Source organism: Apaloderma vittatum, unplaced genomic scaffold (genome assembly GCF_000703405.1).
Source record: "Apaloderma vittatum isolate BGI_N311 unplaced genomic scaffold, ASM70340v1 scaffold4784, whole genome shotgun sequence".
Taxonomy (NCBI): Eukaryota; Metazoa; Chordata; class Aves; order Trogoniformes; family Trogonidae; genus Apaloderma; species Apaloderma vittatum.
In genome coordinates, this window is record NW_009714203.1 from 34194 (window position 1) to 58382 (window position 24189).

General features: G+C 35.6%; 1 protein-coding gene across 1 annotated transcript in view; it reads left to right on the plus strand.

The window, feature by feature from the left end:
• Positions 1–24189, plus strand: part of CDH18 (cadherin 18, type 2) — a 64299-nt gene that overhangs the window by 25662 nt on the left and 14448 nt on the right. The window contains exons 2-6 of the mRNA XM_009868643.1: positions 2942–3236; positions 9458–9577; positions 11882–12049; positions 13379–13566; positions 22026–22279. Of these exons, the coding sequence (XP_009866945.1) occupies positions 2942–3236; positions 9458–9577; positions 11882–12049; positions 13379–13566; positions 22026–22279 (1025 nt within the window). The remainder of the gene's footprint in view (positions 1–2941; positions 3237–9457; positions 9578–11881; positions 12050–13378; positions 13567–22025; positions 22280–24189) is intronic.

Consider the following 24189-nt stretch of genomic DNA (forward strand, 5'->3'; position numbering starts at 1 on the left):
GTTCAGAAAGATTATGTTGGGTGGAACTGGAATAAAGGTGATCTGAAAACTGCACCAAACATGCATTTAGATTATGTCTGCCTAGTTTATTTTTGCATTGTTCTCTTGTATTGTACTTTTAAGTTACCTGAGATTAATACTAAAATACATAAGTGCTAAAGATAAATTAAATCTTAAGCTACATACCTTTCCTTGGGTAAAGTAGATAGAGAATGGTGCTTTACTAACTTGAGCATGGGCCAGCATTGTTTTTTAAAGGCTTAGTAGAACCAAGTTTTAACAAAAGGTGCAAATAATTTTGGTCACCCAGAGTCTCAACCTTGGAGTAACCAGGGTCATTGCTAGTCAGTTTATTAATCCATATGGTAGGAGTTTTCTACCAAGGCATTGTTCCAAAAAGCAGCTCCTGTTCAGCACTTCACTCCTGGACACCAACCACTGTAGCGTATGTAATCCATGAGGAGGAGATTTATGGACCGCAGAGTGAGACTCCTTAAAAAGTAATGTGTTAATCAGTGAGCCACTGAGTGAGCAAAGGGAAATACTGAAGCTTGTGCCATGGAGAGTAAGACCCAGGTGTGAGTGCTACTCAGCAGTGCTGATGGACTCAGCTTCACCCCAGTGAGAGAGCACTATGTTGGCTCAGCAAGTTGGGATATGGAATCTCTACCCTTCTCTGCCTGAAGAGAGGTACTGGCACATCTCTAACCTTCAGAACACTGGTCTGCCTGATAAACTGCTGGTTATGCTGGTTCCATCTGCTTTTCTCTCATCCAGCACATCCTTAAGTATGCCACAAAAGGAGGAACAACTTCTACAGAGTGAATGGAGGAGTCTCAACCACCACAGAAAGATCAGCTTTCTGCTAGAATACGGGATATGGAGAAAACTGAATCATGCCAGGAAAACAAAGGCACTGAATTTTTATATTCCATATCTTCAGTTCTTCAGTAGTGTGATGCTCAGCATTTTAGTCTAGACTGTAGGATTCTGGCTATGTAGGGGAATCCAGGCAATGCATCTGGAGCACATGGGAGACGTGTGCACCCTGAAGTAGCTTTTAGAAAAAGAAGAGGGAAGAAAAAGTAGAACAAAATCAAACACGAGCCAAACAGATTCTTACCGGCACAGGCCACTGCTCCTTTGGAGGGAAGATGGGTACTTTTTGTAGTTTGAAAAGTTTGAAAAAGCGGCAAGAGCCCCAACTATCAGATTAGTGAGATGACCAGAGCTATGTTTTACTGAATAAACCCCTAGCCATTAGGGCTGAGGAGTATGCAGTTCTCTGGATTTTGAAAGAATCTGGATTTGAGATACATTTTATCTTGATCTTCTCACAGTGTCAGCACTCACCATTCCTGAGTGTGCTGAAAAGTAGGACTTTAAATGTTTGGGGAACTCCTCCTAAGAAATCTGAGGCTTATTTAGGTATCTCAGGAGTTAGGAAGCAGCAGAAAGAGGAAAAAGAGAGCAGAAAGAGGAAAGTAATAATTTGAAATAATGTAGCTGTTCTAATTTGAACATACTAGTTCTGTGGGTTTTTTTATCCATTCCAAAGCTCAGACTCGATTTCTGTCTTAAAAGAGAGGAGTGCACTGTAATTGCATAAGTATGAGCTATCCAGACAGTGTAAGTGAAATAATGTGAAGAAATGGGCAGCTTTTTATCCAGCTGCAAAATTCAGAACTGATCATGAATATTTCCCTGCTGAAATAGGAAAAGGTTTTTGCAGCTGTGGTAAGTTATGTCTCAGATAGCAATTTGATGCATGTATTCTGGAAGTGATTGTTATCTCAATGATACTTGCAGTTGAGAGAAAAAAAAGTTAATGGAGGAAATTATGATGATAATGACAGTAGAGTTACCTCCAAACTCAACATGACAGGTACAAAGTAGATAAAGAATCCAAACATCTTTAACATTCTCCTATTTGCAAGTAATAATATACTTTGTAACAGGTAAACAAGTACCTTTTACTGATGTTCTTTTCACCTGTATCATATCAAATGTGTCATGTATGTATTGCTTTACTGTGATAACCATATCAATTGCAGTGCCAATGCAGGTTTGAAAAGTGTTTGAAATTTTTTTGAGTCTGTGTTTTGTAACAGGAAGGTGAGACTCAGTAGACATAAAAGAGCTACAAAAACTGTGGAATCTTGCTCTGTAACGTAAAATAGCTTGCATGATGAGGAAGAAATTTTCTTTCTGTAAATCTCTCGTGCAGTTCTGATGGAAGATGCATTTTGACCTACTGAGGTACATTTCTACTGTGCCTGCTCTGAGTAGTCCCAGAGAAAGTACACCTGACTTTCAGTACCATGTACTTCACGTGGTGCCAGGACACTTCTTGGTCTGTCTCAAACTCTACATTTTTCTGAAGTTAGATAACGAAAAACAAGATACAGAAGTGAAGTTACCAGGCTGTCAGGTAGTAATGAGCAACCTATCAATCTCTCTGTTCTAATTCATTTGATGTGTTTACTGCTCTGTACAGTAAACACTAAGAAAATCAGCCTGTCACTTCCCATACCTGCACAGGAGAAAACACACACTGATATTGTTTACAGTCTCACTCTTCAGTAGGGTAACAAACTGAAACTGATAATGTAGTTAAATTCAGGCAGGAATAACGTCACTGTTTTATGTGTGTATGTTTGTGGTTGTGTAAAACTCTGGTATGAGAAGACTGTAAGACAATATCACATGCATTTGAAAATGAGAATCTTTTTCAAGAAACAATGAAATTATCTTGCTCAAAAGAGCAAGCTGACGGATTCTAATGGTCCCTCACATGCCTTGCATGATAAACATTTGGCTTATCTTCCCAAGAACAATAAAATTTCATGTACTACTGCTTGACATAAGAATTATTTTTACATATCTCCATGCCACTGACTCTCTTGTAAATTAATCTCATCTCTCATCAATTTTTCACCAGCTTCACTCTGATGTTGATAAAGGAGATGGCTCCATCAAATACATCTTGTCAGGTGAAGGGGCAAGTTCCATTTTCATTATTGATGAGAACACGGGGGATATCCATGCTACAAAGAGGCTGGATCGAGAAGAGCAGGCCTACTACACTCTCCGAGCACAAGCACTAGACAGACTGACTAATAAACCCGTGGAACCAGAATCTGAGTTCGTCATTAAGATTCAGGATATCAATGACAATGAGCCAAAATTTCTGGATGGTCCTTACACTGCTGGAGTTCCTGAGATGTCTCCTGTGGGTAAGTGCAAAATACACTGTTGGTGTTGTGGGAAATTTTTTCCTATTGCCTTTTTAAAAATTTCATTATTTTTTACTCTATCACACTAAGCTACTTAATTATCTATGAAGCACCTGCAACAGTTAGATATTTCAAGACTTAACTGGAAATAACTTGCTAGATTAAGTATTTATCCTTTCAAAAATGTTGTGAAAGTCAAATAGCTATGTGGGGATTCAGATAAGCATTTTATGGTGTATTTCTCATTCCAGTGCCCAGAGGCTTTGTTTTATAATTCTCATTAACAATAATAAGTTTCACACCTATGCTATGGTACTCAGAGGTGATAATATACCATTTTATTCAGATAAAGTCTGTTCTTAGCAAACTCTTCAATTTCCTGCCAGTGCATAGCATTTTTTTTCTGTAAGTGTTGCATAAAGCAGTAACAATTTACTGTATATCTTTTCTAATACTGAAATCTAGCTTTCTGGGAAATATATATGAACAGCAAGGACTGGGGTACATCTTGAAATAGTTTCAAATTTCCATTGGAATTGGAGGATAAGAGCTTTCAGAGGCTTCAGACCCCTTGTTGGAAAAGAAGAAATGCTAATTTTTCCTCAGTTTGAATTAGGGAAGAATTTCAACATCATATCCACTATTTCTTCATTGTAAAGATACCAAATGCTCATCTGCTGTCAGATGCCACTGTTCTTTTGAAAGCTCACTGACTGAGATCAGATAAGAGTTTGGCCTGGAGACATTTTGATAAATTTTACTTTTACCTGGAATTATGAATGCAAGCATGAAACTAAAAAAAAGCATAAGAACTTAATGTACCTTGGTGGAAATATGTGCTCAGGAAGTCTCACTTCAGGTTACAACAGTTATATGGTGATTGAAATTAAATTTTCTTTGCTTGATGGATTTTAAACCATATCAAAATTCAAGATGGCGAGATGCCCATATAGAATTTGCTATAGTTTCTCAATACCATCTCCTCTGTTTTTGGATGTTAAACAATGTTTCCACATTGGAGCTAGAGAAAAAGAATCTTCCCTGCCTCTGTGCCTTGCAGCAATCATTAGTCAACATTGCTTTTACATTTGAAACTCAGCTTAGAAGCCAATAGGAGATAAGTAAAGCATTGCTAATGAGTTTTCTATTTATTTTACTAAGCAGTGACCGCAGACACTGTTTCTCTTTTGATACTTGGCACTTGTTCATTGTCACTTGAACACTGTGTGGATGGCTGAAGAGGCAATAGGGGCCTTGGAGAGAAAGGTGGACACTGCAGGTTTTGAGGAGTATCAGGGAGGAGATGAAGTCGTGATAGGTTGCTGAGAAGTTTTTACTGCTGCACTTGGGAAAAACAGAGATAATCAGATAATCTAAGGCTGTAAAACCTAAATATTCAGCACTTCAAAAGCATGTTCTTTGAAGTGCTGAATATTTAGGTTTATAATATTTAGGTTAAGTGCTGTTTTATGGGGTTTTTTTAAAGCTGTGGAAAAGATTTTTCTTTTTAAATTGCTTTCTTAGAATTATATTAAGTGAACTGTAGCATGCATCGATAACTACATCTTTACATCTTTGTCTTATGCGCTGAAAAGCAGTATTTCCACATTTCCCTTTTGGATGAGTTACCTCTTTCTTGTCTTGTACTGGCATAGTAACATATGGACAACTACTACAGAGATATGAGGTTTACTTGCACACACAAATCCATGCCTCTACCCCTCACCCATGCTCCAGTTGTTCCAAAAAATGTATTGAGAATCAATCTGTGGAGAGTGCACAGTGTGCAGTGGAGAGAACATAAGGATAATTTTTCAAAATGAGCTGCTTTTGCATATTTTGTTGAATCTTTACTATATGAAAGACTAAAAGAAATTCTCTCCCCACATGGACACAGCACCCAGTATATATTCAACTTAGATGGAATATCATGTAAAATTATTTAAAAAATATTGTGCAGTCTCTGGCATTTGCATCAGCTAAGGGTGACTTCATCTTCATAAGCTTCTTGAAATTGTACATTTTCAACATCGTCATGGTTTATATCACACAACTACCAAGTACTATATTGCTAATGAATTAAGGACTACCATGAAATGCCTGTGACACTTGTCTTACGTAGTCACATCAATTCATAGTTTATTCATGTAACACAATTTTTAATTAATCACCTAGAACTTTCATGAAATATTAAGGAGAAACGAAGTATCTCTCTCCTATTTTGTTTAAAATAATTTCCATAACAAGAATTTTTAATTGGATATTAAGCAAAATGGAAGAGATCACAGGATTGTAAACCTAAATTAACTATAAAGATCAGGGAACTATAACCTTTAACTCAAAGGGTGGTTATGCAAGTATAATGATTCTGTATTTTATTTGACAAATCTTTTAGGACATTATCTCAGGCTAATTGAAGTAAAATTTTTCTGTTATTTGAAATGACTTCAGGTCAGGTTCAAATTATATTTGGGTCAGGCCCAATTATATTGATTATCCTGGATAGGGTAAATATCTTGATGGCTTGTAAATCTATTCATAGAAAAACCTCAAAGATATAGCTTATCAGAAAATCATAGTGGTCTTTTTTCAGGTATGTTTCTTGTTTCAAAGATCTAGCAGTGTTATATTTTAAACAAAGAAATTGCAAATTATAGCTGAAAGAATATTAAAAGTGTTCCTGTGGTGTTGACCAAAAAAATAGGTAGAGTGAGATACTGATCTGCCTGATTTGTAACCAAGGGGCTGGGGATAAGAATTCCAACACCCAACATAGTTCTGGTTTTGTTTGCTCTTCTCAACTCTTCAGACATATTGACTGCTTTGTTTGTTACCCAGGACAACAAATATTTTTCTTGTAACGTGCGTTTTTTCTGATTGAGGTGGATAGAAACATTTGATTTTTATACCAAAATCAAAAAAACCCCAAAACTAAATAAACGTAAAAGCTCTATATTATGCTTAAATCTTTGCTACAAATGGGTAGTGGATTTTGAGAGCCTGAATGGAGGGAGACTCTCTGGTCACAAGGCCTCTCTCTGCCTTGTGAGGCACCGATTTGCCTGTCCTTGGTCCCATCGCTACAAACCCACCCCCCCCAGAGACAAACCTATGACGAGAGGTTTCTAAAACAACAAACTCAGATATTTAAAAATTATATTTCTGAGGGATCTCTAACTCAAAATAAACTTCATCAAGCAGTTTACCATTATTTGACCCTATCACAAAATGTTCATCTCTGCAACATGTTGCAAACATTGCTAGATCTGGCTTGAGTAAAGTAGGGGTAGGGGTAGGGTTAATGTCCTTTTTCTACCTGCTACTTATGGCTCTGAACCATGCTGCCATAAACAAGATTTGTTGGGACACTCATTCCATTGGATGTAGCAAAGCTGCAGTGCAGTTCATTGACTGTCCCGTGTAAGTCCTAATCTTGAAGGCATGTATGACAGCTGACCATGATGCAATTACCCTTTTTTCCTTAACCTAGAGATTTATTGACTATCCATGAGTATCCATAGAGTTTTATTGGTTAAATTATTTTTAAAGGAAAATAAGAACATTGAAATCAATCCTTTGCAAGAACAATTAAGACAGTTTTGTGTTGTAATGATCGTTCTCTGAAGGTATCCTTGTTCTTCAAGAGAAATCTATTTTCTCTGGGAAAATCTCTGGAAATCTTCACGTACTGATCTTTCCATGCATTATGTTTCCTTGGAACTGATTTCCTACTTGTAGAATTTTTCACATAGTTAGCATACCTTATGTTAGATTGCATATTCTTTTTTAAGAAATATATTGTACATAAATCTCCCTCTTGGCATGGGACTTCTGGAAGCTCAACATTTCTGTGTAAAACTTTTAAAGAGATAGTAGCAGTTGTTTTAAAAGATCTTTCACCCATGAGATTTGAGAGAAATCAATTAGCACAAAAGGACTCGAAAAGTATCAGTGGTTTTTAGTTGCTGATTACACTCAGTTGGGATGAGCGCAGAAAGATTTAGGTTTAGAATTTCTACCTTAAAACCCAACACTTTTCTAAAGGATCTATGTGTTTTAGGAGAGAGCCAATTAGATTCAGACACTGACTTTATTCATCTCTCTGAATGTGGAGGGTTTGTTTGCTACATCAATAGATTTTTACAGCAAACAAGCACTTCTAAGCTTGTGGGATTTCCAAAATGTCTGTGTTGAGGTAGCAGAGCCTTTAATTTCTTTGATCTTCTGTTGGTCTGGAGTCCTTGAAAGCAGCAGGAGCAAGGAGCAAAGATGTAACTGCGTGTGAGGTTTATACACTTTTGCCAATATTTGCAGACATTATAATCTTCATTGGCAGGGCTTAGGGTCTTTGTAGAAGTGGTAAGCCTGGCTTTCACAAAGAACACAGGATGTCAAATAGTCATTATGATACTCTTGTGCTCAATAGCTGGAGAGACTCTGGCAAGTTTAAACTAGGTCCGTGTATGAAATGACATTATAGAGTAATCTGTAAAATCTGTTTGACATACTGAATCAGAGCTCTTAGTTACCGGTGAACAGAGAATTGATGTATTTTAAGTCCCATAACTGATAAAGGACTTGATGGATTAACTACCAATTTTCTTTTTAAACTTTCCATCTACTTCATAGTTGCAAGTGAAATTTCAGGATGAGAATAACCTTTTCCCTGTCCAAAAATATTAGACAGCCCACAGAAAAATTCCTTTAAACCAGAACTGCAATCATAATACTATGTCATGGATACTTCTGGAAGAGAGATCAGAAATGTGGGTTATCTAGGTCATAACTTAAGTGAATAAAGTTACCTTATGAAAGATAAAGCAAGTCCCATCCTTTGTAATCTTTACCATTTTATGGGGGGCTACATTTTATTGTTTCCAAACCTTCAGCCTAGTCCCAGGACCCATTTATGATCCTCTACTTAGCTGAGAATCGAAAAGCTGAGGAAAATAAATGGGGGACAATACTGTCTCAGATATGAAGAATTTCACAACTTTCTCCTGCTCATTTCCTGAAAAAGTCAAAATAAAGCTGACCAGAATACAACTTACATTGAATTCACCCTGGATACTTGCTATTGCAGTTGGTTCTTAAGAGTGATTTCTAAACCTGGTGCTCTCATTTTCACATGTCAAAAATGTGTTCATTTGGAAAATGAACACTCTCTTTAGCAAATGCTTTTTTCTCTGCTCTTGTGACTAAATCCAGTTAATGAAGGAATTTGATCCTCTGCTGAAGACCTTTACTGGGCATCTGCCAAATCACTACAATATTAATTTGCAACCTAACCTCCAGATGGGTCCCTGGGCTGTTGAATGGAAGGTCTCAATGTACCAGACAATCTGCCAGTAAGAAAAAATAATCCTTTCTGGCTATTAAAGGGTGCTGACCATGGCCAGGGTCCTGGCTCCCAAGTGTTGTTTTATTCTGCTCTCATCATACATCATGGAAGCTGTTGTACAGAACAAAACAAATGGGAACTGACATGGAGAACCTAATGAACAGGAACTGGATGCAGAATGAGATCCTCACAAAATACCCTTCTTACTAGCGATTTTCTTATTCCTGTCAACATACAGACATTTCTTCATCAAGAAATGTTTATGCAGAAGATTATTACCACAGCTGATACTAAAATATTGCAGATTTTTGAAAGAAATTAGTACTTTTAAAAGGAATTTAGAGACAGCTCTCACTAGTTTTTCCCTGAGCTGAAACAAAAACTCTTCAGCCATCTCTTTGTAGAAGGGTAAGTAACTTCATAGGCAAAAATTATTCTTTTCTATATATTTGTGTGCAATTAGCAGAATATATAATACATACACATGTATTTATACTTGAATTTCTAACTACTCATTACAGCGTTAGCATGCAGACTTCAAAGGGAAATTATTACTATATTTCATATTTAAGTGTACTTCAGGCATCACCATCATTTAAGAAATACTGTTCACATACCTTCCACCAAACAAAGGCAGAGATAGAGGGAGGGAGCTACTGAGTGAGATGATTGTTATTGCTGTGAGTCAAAGGCTGAGACTATCTGGGAAGACAGAATTCTTACACTCTAAGCTGAATCTGCATGAAATTGATGAACAGTTGTGAAAAAGCCACCTCACCTCACACAGTTGCAGATATATATTGGCACAGCACGTTGAATAAATGTTTTTCAGATTTTTTTTTGATATTTTATGAACAATAGTCCCTTAAACATCTTGCAGGTACCTCTGTGGTTCAAGTGACAGCCACTGATGCAGACGATCCTACTTATGGCAATAGTGCTCGAGTGGTTTACAGCATATTACAAGGACAACCTTACTTTTCTGTGGAGCCAAAAACAGGTAACTTTCCATAAACTCTCTGCACTAGTGCCAAGGAAAAAAAAAAGTGCATTAAAGCTTTCTGGGAACGTATTAATGTGGTCTCTTGGTTAATTGAATACATTTGGATTTTGTTGATACGAAAACCACACATCTGAGCACTGTGATAAGTAGATATTGCTGGAATGGGAATTTTTATCCTGTCAATCTACGATCGCCCTGGGCTGCTGCCTGTTGACATCTTTCTGGTCAATGAAAATTTCAAGATGCTGCAAACAATTTTATTTGCAGATGTTTGTTTCAGAAATATCTGAATGCCATATAGCCAGCTCTCCTTAAGTATAGATTTATGGCATGATCAACTCTTCATTCTACTTTCTAAACTGAAGTTTTGTTATAAGAAGTGTATTTTATCTTTATTAGTTTGAAGAAGAAAGCACATGCTTCCTATTTTTATCTAATATAATGTTTTTCTGCCACAAATTACTGATGAAATTTTTTTACTATTTTTGTAAAATTTGGAGAATATTTTAAGCCACAACAAGATGCAGCCTTTAATCCTCTGTTGGTTTAATAAATCAACTGTATCATTTCATAGAGTGGCAAAGTACATTCTCACTCTGCTCAATTCAGTTTGGTGCCTGAGCCTTCGCTTACACTGACATGGAGAAGAGTTACAATCTTCATTTTAGAGATGGACAAATTGAAACAAAAGAGAAACAAACTATTTATGCTATTTATCATTAACAGTCTTTGCTGTGAATCAGACCTGAATCCCAATGCTATGACCAAAAGGTCACACTCTCCTTAACAACATATACATTTGCAGAAATAAGTACTATAATTATCTTCATATTGCAATAGGTCCATCTTCAGCAGGGATATATTGCACCTTGTTTTTCCCTCCAATAAGTGTGATTTATGGCAATTTTCTCTTTGTCTCTCTCTCTCTCCATGTATATGTATGTACAGTGTGTATTGCCATAATGACTGCAGACAGCCCTTGAGCAGTAATATGGTAGTTTCTGCTAAATCAAAAATCTTGAAGAATTCAGACTGAAATGTTTGCATACATTTTCACTTTGATGTGATACTCAAATTTCCTGCGTGCATGATAATTAGCTTCCAAATGATTGTTTAGCATTTCCTGGCAATTTAGCTCTGATAGAAAAACAAGCGGGCCAGAAAAAGCAGTGTAGAAACAATAACATTATGAAATTGTATATTAATTGTATTTTAACATGTCTTGTAAAGTGAGTAAAATAATGCCAGACAGTCTGTTAGTGGAATAAATGTTTCAACCCAGAGATGATTAATGGCAAGTCCTGCATTCATAAGGGAACAAAGAAATAAAACTGTAACTAAACCTTCCAAAAATATTAGATGAAGAGATATGTGTCCCAACGTGCCTCTCCTTTATTTAGCTTGTTATGTTTCCTTTGCTGCTGACACAAAGTGCTGGTGGAGTAAACGGCTGCCTCTCTGGAAATCAGAGTTAGTGGCTGTACTATGTACTGAGCATGAAATATTCATAAAGTCATCATGTTTTGAGAAGGCATACTTAATTTCTGATCTATATCAACAGAACTGAATGGATAAAATATGGAGCTTTCTTCTGTTTTTCATTTCATTTCATTTCATTTCATTTCATTTCATTTCATTTCATTTCATTTCATCAATTAATTACAAATTGTATGCAGATCATCAAATGGATATAACAAAAGCTACTTCAGATATTATAGTATTTCCATTAATAAATCAAAAGTCTCTCTTAATTACACTAATGTTTTAGAAGTGGGTATTGTTAAAACAAATATATGGTAAAATAAGATGATTTCATATATATGTGGAATGTAGCATGGTATCAATATTAGTAATAGTTAATGTGGTGAATGACATTCAAAATGTGAAATTGATCTTGAGCTTGGAATCTCAAAAATGAATGCAGAATACTCTGCTCTTCCTAGCACTAGAAGACTGGGAAATCAAACACAGAAGATGATATCTTCTAGGGAAGGGAATGTTACCCAAGTCATTCTGCAGTCTATAGTTCAAGGAGAAGATATGCAGAAAAAAACCAGTTATGGATGGCATTACCCTCAAAGAATCTCATACTGAATAAAAATTGTTTGGTTTTGGTGACTACTTAAAATAAACTTGTAGTATATCAGTTCCTCCCCTACTCAAAAACTGTGATACTAGTGTTGAAATTCATGTTTTCTTCTCTTGTAATCATTGATGTGCTGCTACCTTTCAAATGCAAGCTCAGCTTTCACAGTAATACATTTGCTTGTGCAATCATTGACATATCTTGTCTTACTGCAGGTGTTATCAAGACTGCCCTTCCGAATATGGATAGAGAAGCCAAGGACCAATATCTACTAGTTATTCAAGCAAAGGACATGGTTGGGCAGAATGGCGGATTATCAGGGACCACGTCTGTAACTGTCACCCTGACTGATGTTAATGACAACCCACCTCGCTTTCCACGACGTCAGTTACTTTGTAAAAATATGACGTGTAGTACTTTTTCTAACCTTTGTTGTTTTCTTACAAGTCAACTATTTCTAAACAAAGGGTAAAAGTGCTGCTCAGCTTTCATGTTAAGTACTTGGAAAATCACTGAGAGCAAGGTGTATTATTAGTATTGGTATAATTAGCACATTGAAATAATTGCTTTTCTTTACCTAATATGCTTCTGATCAGTTGCAATCATGTACAGCAGATGTATTCACTAATATATTTTACTTCCTCTCTACGAATAAAAAGACAAAAAAACCCGCACAACTTAATAGATATTTAGCTCTTGCCAGGTGGATTTCCGGATGCATAGTTCTTTAACTCGCCTCTTAATCTTTCATATTCCTTTGACATTTTAGCAGGATTTCTCTTCTGTGTACAGTGTTTCCTACAGAGTTAATCACAGAAGAGCTGGAAAGGGACATTCGTTCTATTTACTTTCTTTAACCAAGGTGGTTCTCATCCTAACCAAAGAAAGGAGTATGCAAGTGTACGCTCAAACCTGGAGAGCTCAGTTTATTAATAGCATTCTGTCTGGGGTGCATTATTCTTTAAAAAAAAAATTGTTGCCAAGTAGAATTAAAATAATGCAAAGAATATATTCATGTCTACTTCACCTCTGGTGATATAAAAAGCAGATCTGTACATAACAGATTTACTGTTATTTCAGTCTCTCAACTGCATGAAGTAATAATATAGTAACCAAACTTATTTTTTGAAGGTGAGAGTGTTGTTTGCTACAGACTACACTCACATACCCTTTTGACAGCATATATATCATTTTCTAGTTGAATGAAAAAGCTGGAATTTTCAAAAATGCAGATGATGCAGTTACTGTTAAAGAAATGAATATATATATATTTTTCTAGTCATAGTCAGACAGCAAACTGCCTAATCAAGGTACACAGCCATAAAAGAATAAGAGTTTATATTGTTTGACTTATTCAATTTTTTTCCTTTTTTTTGTGGAAAACAAAGTAAAACATTTTATGCATTGGAACTCTGCAGTGGGCTTTCATGCCATGATTTGCACTTAAGTTTTGAACTGTGGTTTTGCGTCTTTGCCTTGCACTTCTGTTGTCGCAGGAAGAAATTGCGCCAATAGTAGGCAAAGAAGAGTCCCTCACAAGGAGAACCTAGCAAAAAAAGGGCAATTCTATTTTAAACTGAGTATATTCTGATAGTCTGAGTAGATATATAAGTGCGTGATTTAAAAGAAAGTGGATTTTAAGAAGGCTGGGGGTTTTTTTTAGCATACAATCCCAGAACACTCTGAAGACATTCAATTTTTAAATTTAACAGGGTCGTATCAGTATAATGTCCCAGAGTCTTTGCCAGTGGCTTCTGTGGTGGCCAGAATAAAAGCTGCAGATGCAGATGTGGGACCTAACGCTGAAATGGAGTACAAGATTGTGGATGGTGATGGCTTGGGGGTATTCAAAATTTCTGTTGACAAAGACACTCAGGAAGGAATCATAACAATTCAGAAGGTAAGCCTGATTTTTCTCACTGTTTATATCTGTGCAAGATGAGGGCATGTAATGAGCATATGAGCAGTTGTTTCCTAAAGCCTCACCTGCTGTAAAAATTTCCATTGGCATATTTCATCTTGACTTAAGTGTGTGCATTTCTATGTGTGGTTTTGAGCTTTTCAGTGATTTACACTGAAAATTCTTGTGGATTTTTTTTTTTCAATAGCTTTGTTCTTTTGATGAGGTTTTGGGTTTTTTTTTAAACTCCTGCACATACAAGTTTGGATGGGAACCTAAGGTTTAATCTCATTTGTCCTTTTGTTAAAGAGAAAATGTGAAAATACATCTTACAGTAAGCTCCAAGTGGAAAAAGGATCCAAACCATAACTTTTATTTTAAAAATCTAATTGTCTTTGAATGATGCTGTTCTATTCTGAATGCACATATTACGAATGTTAAAATTATGTATCAGTAAGAAATTTGTTTTAAAAGTTAATATATTATAAAAATATATTTAAAAAGGAAATATTTAAAGAAAAAAATTTCTTAGCTTTTTATGTGTACATTTTGAAAAATCTCATTTACATAAAAATCTTAAAATTCAGCACATTTATCTTGCTGCAACACATTTTAAAGAGTATCCTTTTACAAAAGAAAAGTACATTGAAATATTCTGCAAGAAAATTTAAATTTTGAGGAGAACACCTTAGAATAATCTCTTCTCATACAATTTCGTACTCTTAATGTGTAAATGCTTGGCAATATACAGCCCTAACTTTTCTAAGTGCTTTAGTACCCCCTAACATGTGAGATTGGCTTGACATTTTAGAATATATGTATGTTCCTGAGAAAATATTTATGTTTGTAATTAATATGATTCCATAGCAGATTTTTCTTTCCTGTATAGTCTTTAATCTCTGTAAGCTTCACCTACCAGTTGTGGCGTTTTGGTTCTGGTTTGGTTTGGTTCAGTAAGGTTTTTTTTATCTTTTTTTTCCGTCTCTGGTGCATCAATTGCTTTCTAAAACAATATAAAACTTCAGTAACACTTCTCCTTTCAAAAAAGTTAATACTATATCGTGTTGCAGAGCAATAGGCTATTTCTCTGATACTCTGAACACCTGCTGAGAGCTGGTAAGGATCTGGAGATGTCACAGCAAATGGAGGAAGTTAGAACTCTTGAAAGATCACTCTAATATGTGCAATGTGGATATTTTTTTTTAAAGGCAAAAAATCTAGTTTAGGCTTTTTGCAAACTGTGCTAATTCCTGCTTAGCATATTTGAAACACAAGTGATGAAAAGTTAGTCGCCTCTTTGTTCAACAGCCAAATTCAATGTGGCTCCTTTGGCTTGCTCATTTAAGGCTTTTGAGCAAAGATACGGAAGAAAAATGTCTATCCTAGTGGAAAAGCATTTGTCAGTGCAACAGTGAGCAATACTGAATCAGTTGGGGACTTCAGAGAACTGATTTGAGAACTGATGAGTTAGTTTTTAGTATGCTCTTGTAGTCATGGTGTTTGTTCCTGGAATGTCCTGATTCCAGTATTGTACAGTGGACCAATAATTGTCATTTATTACTTCTATAAATACTTCAAGTAGCGAGCTGAACTGGGCTTTTTGATACTGAACCTTTATCTTGAGAGGTGCTCTAGGAATTGGCTTTTGGACTACATTAAAGAAGTTACAAAATTTTGACCTGATGAAATGCTCCAATGTGCTAAACATTTTTAAACCTAGATGCTGCTGGTTTTTGACAAAACAAATCAGACATTTTTCTCTGCAGCTCTGGAACTTTTATCTCTTTTTTCCCACTTTTCTCGATTTTCTTTCCTCTGCCATACCCAAAGGTGAGTCCCCATGCTGAGGGGTACTTAGTGCCTTGCCCAAAGCTGAAAGGTCCTTCCTGCCAAGCCTGCAGAGAATGCTGGCTAGGAGGGAAGAAAGTAAGTGAGGAGCTGCTCGAGCACAGTACCACTGCACCTTGTTCTTCTCTAGAGAATAAGTCCACAGAAGGCCATTAATGACAGGTTAAATGGGCTTCAACCACTGAGCCTTAGCTGCCAGATCTCTGTGGAGTTGGGCAGAGGATATCCCTGCATGATAAACGTGTTTGTTAGTAATGAATCGAGGAAGAAATGAAGTCTGTAACCTGGAAGCTGCATGAACATTTTACTATCCAGCACATGATGTTCTGTACACCTCTGAGCACAATTAGCTCTCTCCTTCTCATGCCTCTGAAATCAACTAAGGCATTGAAAGACAGCTCAGCCTCCAAATGCATACCCATCATCCTAAACTTGTGTGTATTTATATGCTCCGATGCCATGACTGTATGCACATCAAGCAGTAACACGCCAAGGCAAAGACTTCTGAAAAGGCACGCTTTGGTTCTAAATGCAAATGCATGCTTCAGCTTTACATACTTTTGCCTCAATCGTACATACAGATCGGCAGGCTAGGCATGGGAATCACTGCCAGCATCTCTGAGCAGCTGAAGGCATGGCTCCATCCATTTTTGTGCTGGGTGCTGTGGAGAAAGTTTGGCACCTGGTTACCAGAGTTCCACACACAAACTGAGGATTTTACATTCTGCTTTTAGAAGGATTATCATTTTGAGACCATCTGAAAAGTTACTTCATCACTAAAACCTAAGTATTTTTTTTTAACACATAAGGAGCATCAAGTAAAAAAAAGTTTAAAAAAAATTGAGAGAAGTGAGATTTAAGAATTAAATGAGCAAAGCAGGATTTTTGTATGCTACACATGGATGAAATGTGAAACAAAATGCCCCCAAATCATCTAAAAATTGCAAACAAGTTATTTATATATAAATTCGATGATCTGAACTTTTTTTAGAAGAGAAAGATACTGAGATTCATAATATTAGAAAGAGAGAAAAGTTACATCGCTAGATATTTCCCAAGATTACTTGTTTGTAATGGATTTTATGAATACATATTTTAATGTGATCCTGCTCTGGCGGAGAGGCTGGACTAGATGATCTTTTGAGGTCCCTTCCAACCCCTAACGTTCTGTGATTCTGTGATTCTGTGATTTTGTGTTTCTGTGATTTGGAAGGTGAAAAAGTTAGTGAATGAGATTTGGGGAGAGTTAATTTTTGGTTTGGTTTGGTATTTTTCTATGCATATTTAAACATATTTCTTTTCTGCAACCTATGGCACAGAGACTTCAAAACATTGAAAGTCAGCAGAAAAAAAAATCATGTTTTTAATCTGACATTGATTTTCATCAAAATGTGGAGTGTATTCTTCCCTCACTTATATCTCTTTTGCATTGCTAAATCCAGTTATCTGTTTGACTTGCACAGTTTTCTTAGGATGGATTTTTGCCTTAAACAGTTTAAAAACAGTGCTATTTTTGAAATAGTAGTAGTAGTTCTGCACATAGTTTCCAAAGCTATGGCAGGACTGAGGATTACATGTTCCTGACCATGCTAGTACTGTTGCTGCCTAGTGTCTAATGTCAGCTGCTAGACTACAGCTCAGTTTAAGGCAGTATTTTGACAATAGGCTGGTACTCTTATAATAACTTCCTTGACCATAAGGAATCAAACTAGGGAGGAATACTTCCTCAGTTTACATCCATTTAGTCTTTATCTTTCCAAAGAGTAAAGAGTAGGATTTTACTACCTTAGACAGCACAGGTAAGGAGCATGCATGCTGTACCGCTGTGCAAGGTTTGCTGTTCTCTGCTTTTTCACTTATTTGTCATACCTTATTTTCTTTTGTCATGGTTAGAGTGTTTGAAACAGGATTAAATGAATGAGATTATATGAAATTCATGTATTGCAACAAGTTGCTTAAGTTCATTCCAGAGTCAAAAATAGCAAACAGTTTCAGAATATTCTTTGGTGCAAGGGCTAACTTTTGTTCTTAAGTTTGTGGCTTGCATAAAAACAAGAGGTTAAATCTGGGCAGAATTGACTTTTGTGAGATCGGTGAACTTCGAAATTTATCTTATGACAGGAGCTAGTAAATACAGTATTGAGCCACTTATTAGTTATTGGCACTTAAAAATAAAGTTTACCTTCTTCTGCAATGCATTTACTAAATTCATTGACTGAATTCATATGGAAAAACTTTATCCAGGATGTATCTAGGATGGTATATGAAAGTGTGTGGGTTGTTTTTAGGATGTCCTGCTTTATTTCCAACCTGCAGTAGGACATTAAAAGTGCTAGAAGACTAACTTTATCCTCAAGCAGCTGGTAAAAGCAATAAGCAAATGAGACCCACATGTCCAGTTCAGAGCAGAATTCTCATCTCAGAGGAAGGGTGGGAAAGCAGTGGGAAAACTAGTGGGTTCTTTTCATGTAACCTACTGTGTTCATGCAATTTGTTTCCTGGTAGTTTCAAATCACTGTGAAAGCCTTCCCATTTTTTTTCCTTTCTCACTTTCTCTTTGGCTATTCTCCACCTCACAGGCACACTCTGTAGTGAATTCCTAAGTAAAGCTAAATTAGATGTGTAAGCTACTTTTAAGCAGGATTTAGGGAAAAATACATCTTAGGTGATCTTTTCAGGAAAAAAAAATCTTATGATTTTTTTTTAAAGGAATTAGGCATTTATATGTCTTAGAAGTATTTCAAAATTTTATCCTAGTTCACACTGTGACTCAGTTCTCCATCTGTAGAGTAGGAGAAATTCCTTCCTGTGGTTTAATTTGTAATTTACATTCTGCTATCAATGCTCTGTTAGTAAGGACTCAGATCATTTGCATAGTTACATTTCACAGTGGTGAGGGTGTTTGGAAGAAAAGTGTAATTTTTCTGAATATATTAGTGTTTTAAAAAATGTATTGGATTTGCCTCTGCAGTATCGACCTTGGAATTGAAGAAACTTTTTTTGGAAGTCAATAATGATTCAGTCATTTATTACAACAAATTTTCAGCTGTCCATGCAAACCTATGTGTGTACAATTTCAAAGTGCATGCATGTTGACTGTTCACAGAATTCTGATTGAAATACAAATGAATGGAATCTTGGCTTCACTTTCTAAGAAAAAAAATCATGTACAAGACCATATTGTTTGCAGTTTCCAAAGCGCTATTCCCAAAAATAGCATACTGAAAAAGGCATAAATACAGATCTCACTTTATTTACAAATTTGCAGGCTATAGTTAGACTTTAGTAACAATAATAGCTTAGTTAACAATTAGTTAACTTAGTTAACATTTCATTGTTAACATTTCACTTATTTTTGCAGGTAGAAAATTTTCTTTCAATTCTGTATCAGTTTACAATGTAAGAGCTTGGGGCTTCCATGGTTCTTTTGACAGATAATGTACATTTGTTTGCTGTGCTGCAGATTTGAATATAAAAACTCAACTGGGCTTTAAAATGGATTTTTACCTCTAAAGAGTACATTATTAGAAATTTATTATATGATAAATATGAACATTACAAAAATGAGCTTCTTGTGAATGGTAACTTCATGCGCAGCCTCCCTAATATAGAAGACTTGTTTTATTATTTCCTTCAGATGGGATAAATTTCTTACACCTTAAAAGGAAGGGAAAAAAAAAGAGAGACCCCATATATCCTCAGAATGGTTCTTTCACAGGATGTAATCAGATGACTCTAACGTACAGATATTAATGAAGTTGTCAAGCTCTACTCACTGTGCTGAAGGACTGAAATACACGTCGTCCATTTAACCTTCAGCACTGATGTAGTGATTTCTAGTCTATTGGCTTGGTATTCCATTATTGGAAACTTGTGCTTTTGTTATAGCAGGAAATAATGAAGGCGTGATCTGAAGACCAACTAAATTATGGGCACTGTATAACAGACGTCAGTGATCATTAGATAAGAAGAAACAAAAAAAAGGAAATCTTTTCAGATCACTTTTTTAGTCATTAGTGTCTGTAGTATGTAATGTCTTCATTATATTATCTGAAAATTATTGAAACATTTCCACCAGGTCAAGAACTCTTGCACAGTAATTATCTTGGAGGTTTTGTTTGTTTTCCCAAATTATATTGTGCCTCAAAATCTGGTACCTCTGTATATGCCATAGGATCTGAGTATGTGTATCTTATAGGAACAGGCTGAGGATGGTGACTGTAGCTTTTATAGATGTTGACAGACGTCATAGGAGACAGACTCTGCTACAAAGAACTAAAATAATATTATTGCCCCTGTATAACACAATATCATGATTCCTTTTGCCAATCCGTATTTCCCCTCTTCTAAACATGAGCTGTTCCCTGCCATATACGTATGCTAGATTTTAAATTTATTTATTTTTCATTAACAAGACCCTTATAGCTTTTGGATACTATCACTGGCATTGGATACTAGGAATCCTAGGGCAGGATTCATGTTGCTGAAAGCAGATGTTTACTTTATTCAATTATTGACTGGTGAACAACAGACATTCATAAGCAGACCAGCTGATTTTTAAACTAGAATAATTTTGCTACACTCACAGTAAGCACCATATGGTGATTTCCTCAGATGTGTATGGCCAGGTTAGAGAAGGTGAAACCTGCCCTTAGTAAGCAAGGCTGTTTAGAATATGTATGTAGACCATCATTAGTTTTGCATCATTCTCTATGAGAATTACCTTTCTAATGAAAGTGCATTTTGTGTATTCCCTAATAGTCTAGCACTCCTGTAATCTAGTCAAATAAAGAATGGCCTCTTTCTACATTGCAAGAATGAAATACAATGATATAAAAGGGCGTGTCAGCCCTTGAGATAAACATTCACACAGAAAACATTTTTTTTATGATTTCAAGTGTTAAAATTCTAATTTAGTCTTCTTTAATCAATATAGAAACATAGAATTGTCTTTAAAATTTAAATTAGATATTTCTTCTTTATTTTGCTTAGTCTATTCTAATGAAAGTTTATAGAATTTGTCTAGTTACAAATATTGTATTACATGCACTTTCTCTATTAAATCAGCATTTTCATAATCTCTTTTTCTTGGAGTGACTATTGTGTTGACTTAAGCATATCATAGGAAGCTATCTTGTCTAATGATATATTTTCATGTGCTTGATTAAGTATCACTGTATCTTAATCATCCAGTCTCAACAGATATCACTGATTAACGAGAATGAATTAGCCTTCCTTTATCTGCTACATATTTTTGTACATTCTGATGGAAAGTATACCACATCATACATATTGTACTTTGAATATAAACCCCAAATTAATAAACAAAACAAATGTGCTTTAGTAATAAATACTGACCAGTTGTACCCAGTATAGTGACGAGTATCCAGACAATATTTCTTTTATGGCATATCTCTGTATTCAGAGCTATGAATACTACAGCTCTGATTCAGTGAAAAAAATAAGCATTTGCATAACATAAGGATTACATGTATTTCCATTTGCAGAAGGCTTTTGCTGCCACGTAGAGTTTATAAAAGTTCAGTGCCTTTCTGAGTGTGATGTGTTGCAATTCATTTTTCAATCTAGACTACTTACAGATGTGTTGTAACATCAGCATAATCACTGACTTAAAGATGGACATTTGAGGTTTATCCTGCTGTAACTCAATCGAGAACTTAGGCCCTTACATTTGTAGGTCAACAGATGTGTTCCACCTCTGCTACTCCTCTGAGTATAGGAATATTTTGTAGATGGTGTCAGGTTATTTTGCAAGCACATTTCAGATCCCTGTGATATATCCAGAATCAGAGCTGCAGAAAATGTTTTTTAATCTGTTTTATACATTTGGAATTAGAGTTTGAAAAAGAACTATACACGTGGAATTAGAGTTTGAGTAACCAGACTGCAGTTGTGGGTCTCATGTTTCTGTTCTTTCATCAAAGAAAATTAAAGCAGAATGAAGGTGGAAAAAGTTAATGTGCATTTTGTTTAATAAGCAAAACAAGCAAAAACAATCTCCAGGCTGCATTTCAGTACAACATATTGTCATATAAGCAATGTAGTTTAACTGATTACCACATTTCCTACACAAATTTGTACAGATCTTGGAGTAAGAATTGATTAGTCAATCCCAACACTACTCAAAACAATTACAACAGCTCAGCAAGCAACTCAGAATTTACTGAATGAGGTGTTTTCACCAGTGAAGATCATGTCAAGTTTTTGTGGTACATTATCTGTGACATTACCTTAGATAAAATATGAATAAGACAAAAGGAAATATTCTTTCACAGTGATGAAATAATTGGGGAAATTTTAGTCCTCACACAAGTGACAAAAAACTTTGTCATTAACACAGAGAATGCTTGTTTGATTCACAGGGTAGAACTACCTTTACTGTTAAGGTCACTGGGGAATATTGACTAGCAAGACACCACAAATAGTGTTTTGAGAAAGCTAAGAGCCATCAACTATGCTCTGCCAATCAAAAGTACTGGTTGGGTACAAATGTACAAAGTTCATTTTGTACTTACCAACAGTTTTAAGTGAAACAGTTTTGCAACTGTATCACTGGATAGTAAAATTTCCAAATAACTTTACCCGTATAGGAGCTGGATTTTGAAGCTAAGACAAGCTATACCCTGAGGATAGAAGCAGCTAATATGCACATTGACCCTCGCTTCCTGAGTCTGGGACCCTTCAGTGATATAACAACAGTGAAGATAATTGTAGAAGATGTTGATGAGCCACCTGTGTTTACTTCACGTTTGTACTCCATGGTGGTGTCTGAAGCAGCAAAGGTTGGCACTATCATTGGAACTGTAGCGGCCCATGATCCAGATGCCTCAAATAGTCCTGTCAGGTAATTATAAGAAGTCTTAATCGTTTATTTATTTAGCCTTTGTATTGAAATTGTTAATTTCATTGTGGGAGGTTCTTTGGTAACATTGAAGACAAATTAGTTAGCTTTTCTTCCTTGCAGAAGCAGGTTGAGATGTATGAGTTTGCATGTTTTGACTTCTATACTCTTGAACTACAGAGTCTTTGAAAAAATAATGTATTTAAGTCTCTGTAAATCAAAGAAGATACAATTTCAGAATTGCAAAGAAAAAACCCTCAACATATTGACTCATATTCATTTCTCTCTAAGTTTAAGGAGAGCCTACTATTGTCTGTAATAAGTTTTATTCTCTTAAATCAACTTCTGTGTGTATGTTCATAGTGATTCATATTCTCTATGCACTATGCACAAGAATATAATAGCATATAAACTTCTGCATGGTAAACCAGAGCTGAGGTCTCACAGTGAAAACCATTAGCAAAAACTCTTTAATGTGAGAGAAGTGGATAGGACAAGACATTTCCTGTCCTAGTTAGGATGACTACAGGCAATAGTCTTGTAAATTCTGCTGCAGCCAAATATCTTCCATTTGAATGGGAAGATACATGAACATTAGAGATGCACGAAAACTGTCAAAGACCTCTTCCTTTCTCTTTGGTGTGTAAAGAAGCTGCAAGTCTTCCATAATCTAATGTCCAAGGTCATAAAGAATTCATAAGAAAACATGAAGTGTCTTATGTCTTATATTTGCCTGTATCCGAGGTTAAAGCTCAAGGACAAATAGTTACCACCTAAATTAAACAAGAACTGTTTTATGAAGAGTAGTAATATTAATTGTCAAAGGAAACATGAAAGCATCTAGTGGGTAATACTCTTAACTCAGGAATTTTGTGAACTTAAACGTGCAGAAGGAGAAACACATACATAATTAGAAGTTAGTACTAAATTTCATTTGCTATTGTTGTTCATTTAAGACACACACAGGAAAAAACTTCACAGGTATAGAACTTGTTTTGATGTCACCTTTTCTGGTGATGTTGGATTTTCACTTTTGTGCATTTAAGATCAACTTGGGACTCTGGTGTAGCTCCGTAATTTCTCAAACAGGAATCTTAAATTGTAAAACTAAAGCATATGTTTCACTCGTAGAGATGACGTAAGTGTTCTCTCTCTCTCTCTTTCATTATATATTTACAACATATTTAAAATAGCTGATTCCTATCATGTATAAACAAGTCCTAGATGGATGGTTGGCATGGATTTACTTGTGAAATTTATCTTTGCTAAGCTCTTTTCTTTGCTGTGGCAGTGTTTTCTGGCACTGATGTTAGCATCTGGTGTATATCTGGTTTAGCAGAATCGTGTAGAGTAGGATTAAGTCCAGTTCTGTAAATGCAGTCCATGCTTACAATGCTTTTGACTTTTCCGTAAATGTGAGGAATTTATTGACCTTGATCAGGTTAATTTTTCAATTCCAGCATGAAAAAGAATTATATTACCACCTTAACCAACATCTTGAAGATTTCTTTAAATTCCAGAGTTGTTTAGAATTTCATAGGGAAGAAGAAGAAAAATAGTGAGGATTTAATCTATATGCCTGTGAAACTGCTACGTACATTGTCAGGGGTACTGACAGGTCATATAATTTAAAGCTCTCCTGCATCTGCTGTGATATACATCAGAGTAAGATTTACCTAAAATTGGAATGTGTTAAGGAGGATTAGTGCATAATACTTTTCATGATCTATTCAAGAAGTTTAAATTATTAATCTATAAATAAGTATTCCAATTTCCAAACATTGGATTATTTTGATATTTTTTAAAAATTGGATTGGCTACACTTCAGAGAATATTCACATTACAAGACCAGACACAATTAAAACCTTGACAATACCAGGGGGGAGGTAATAAATATTTTGAAAATAAAAGTC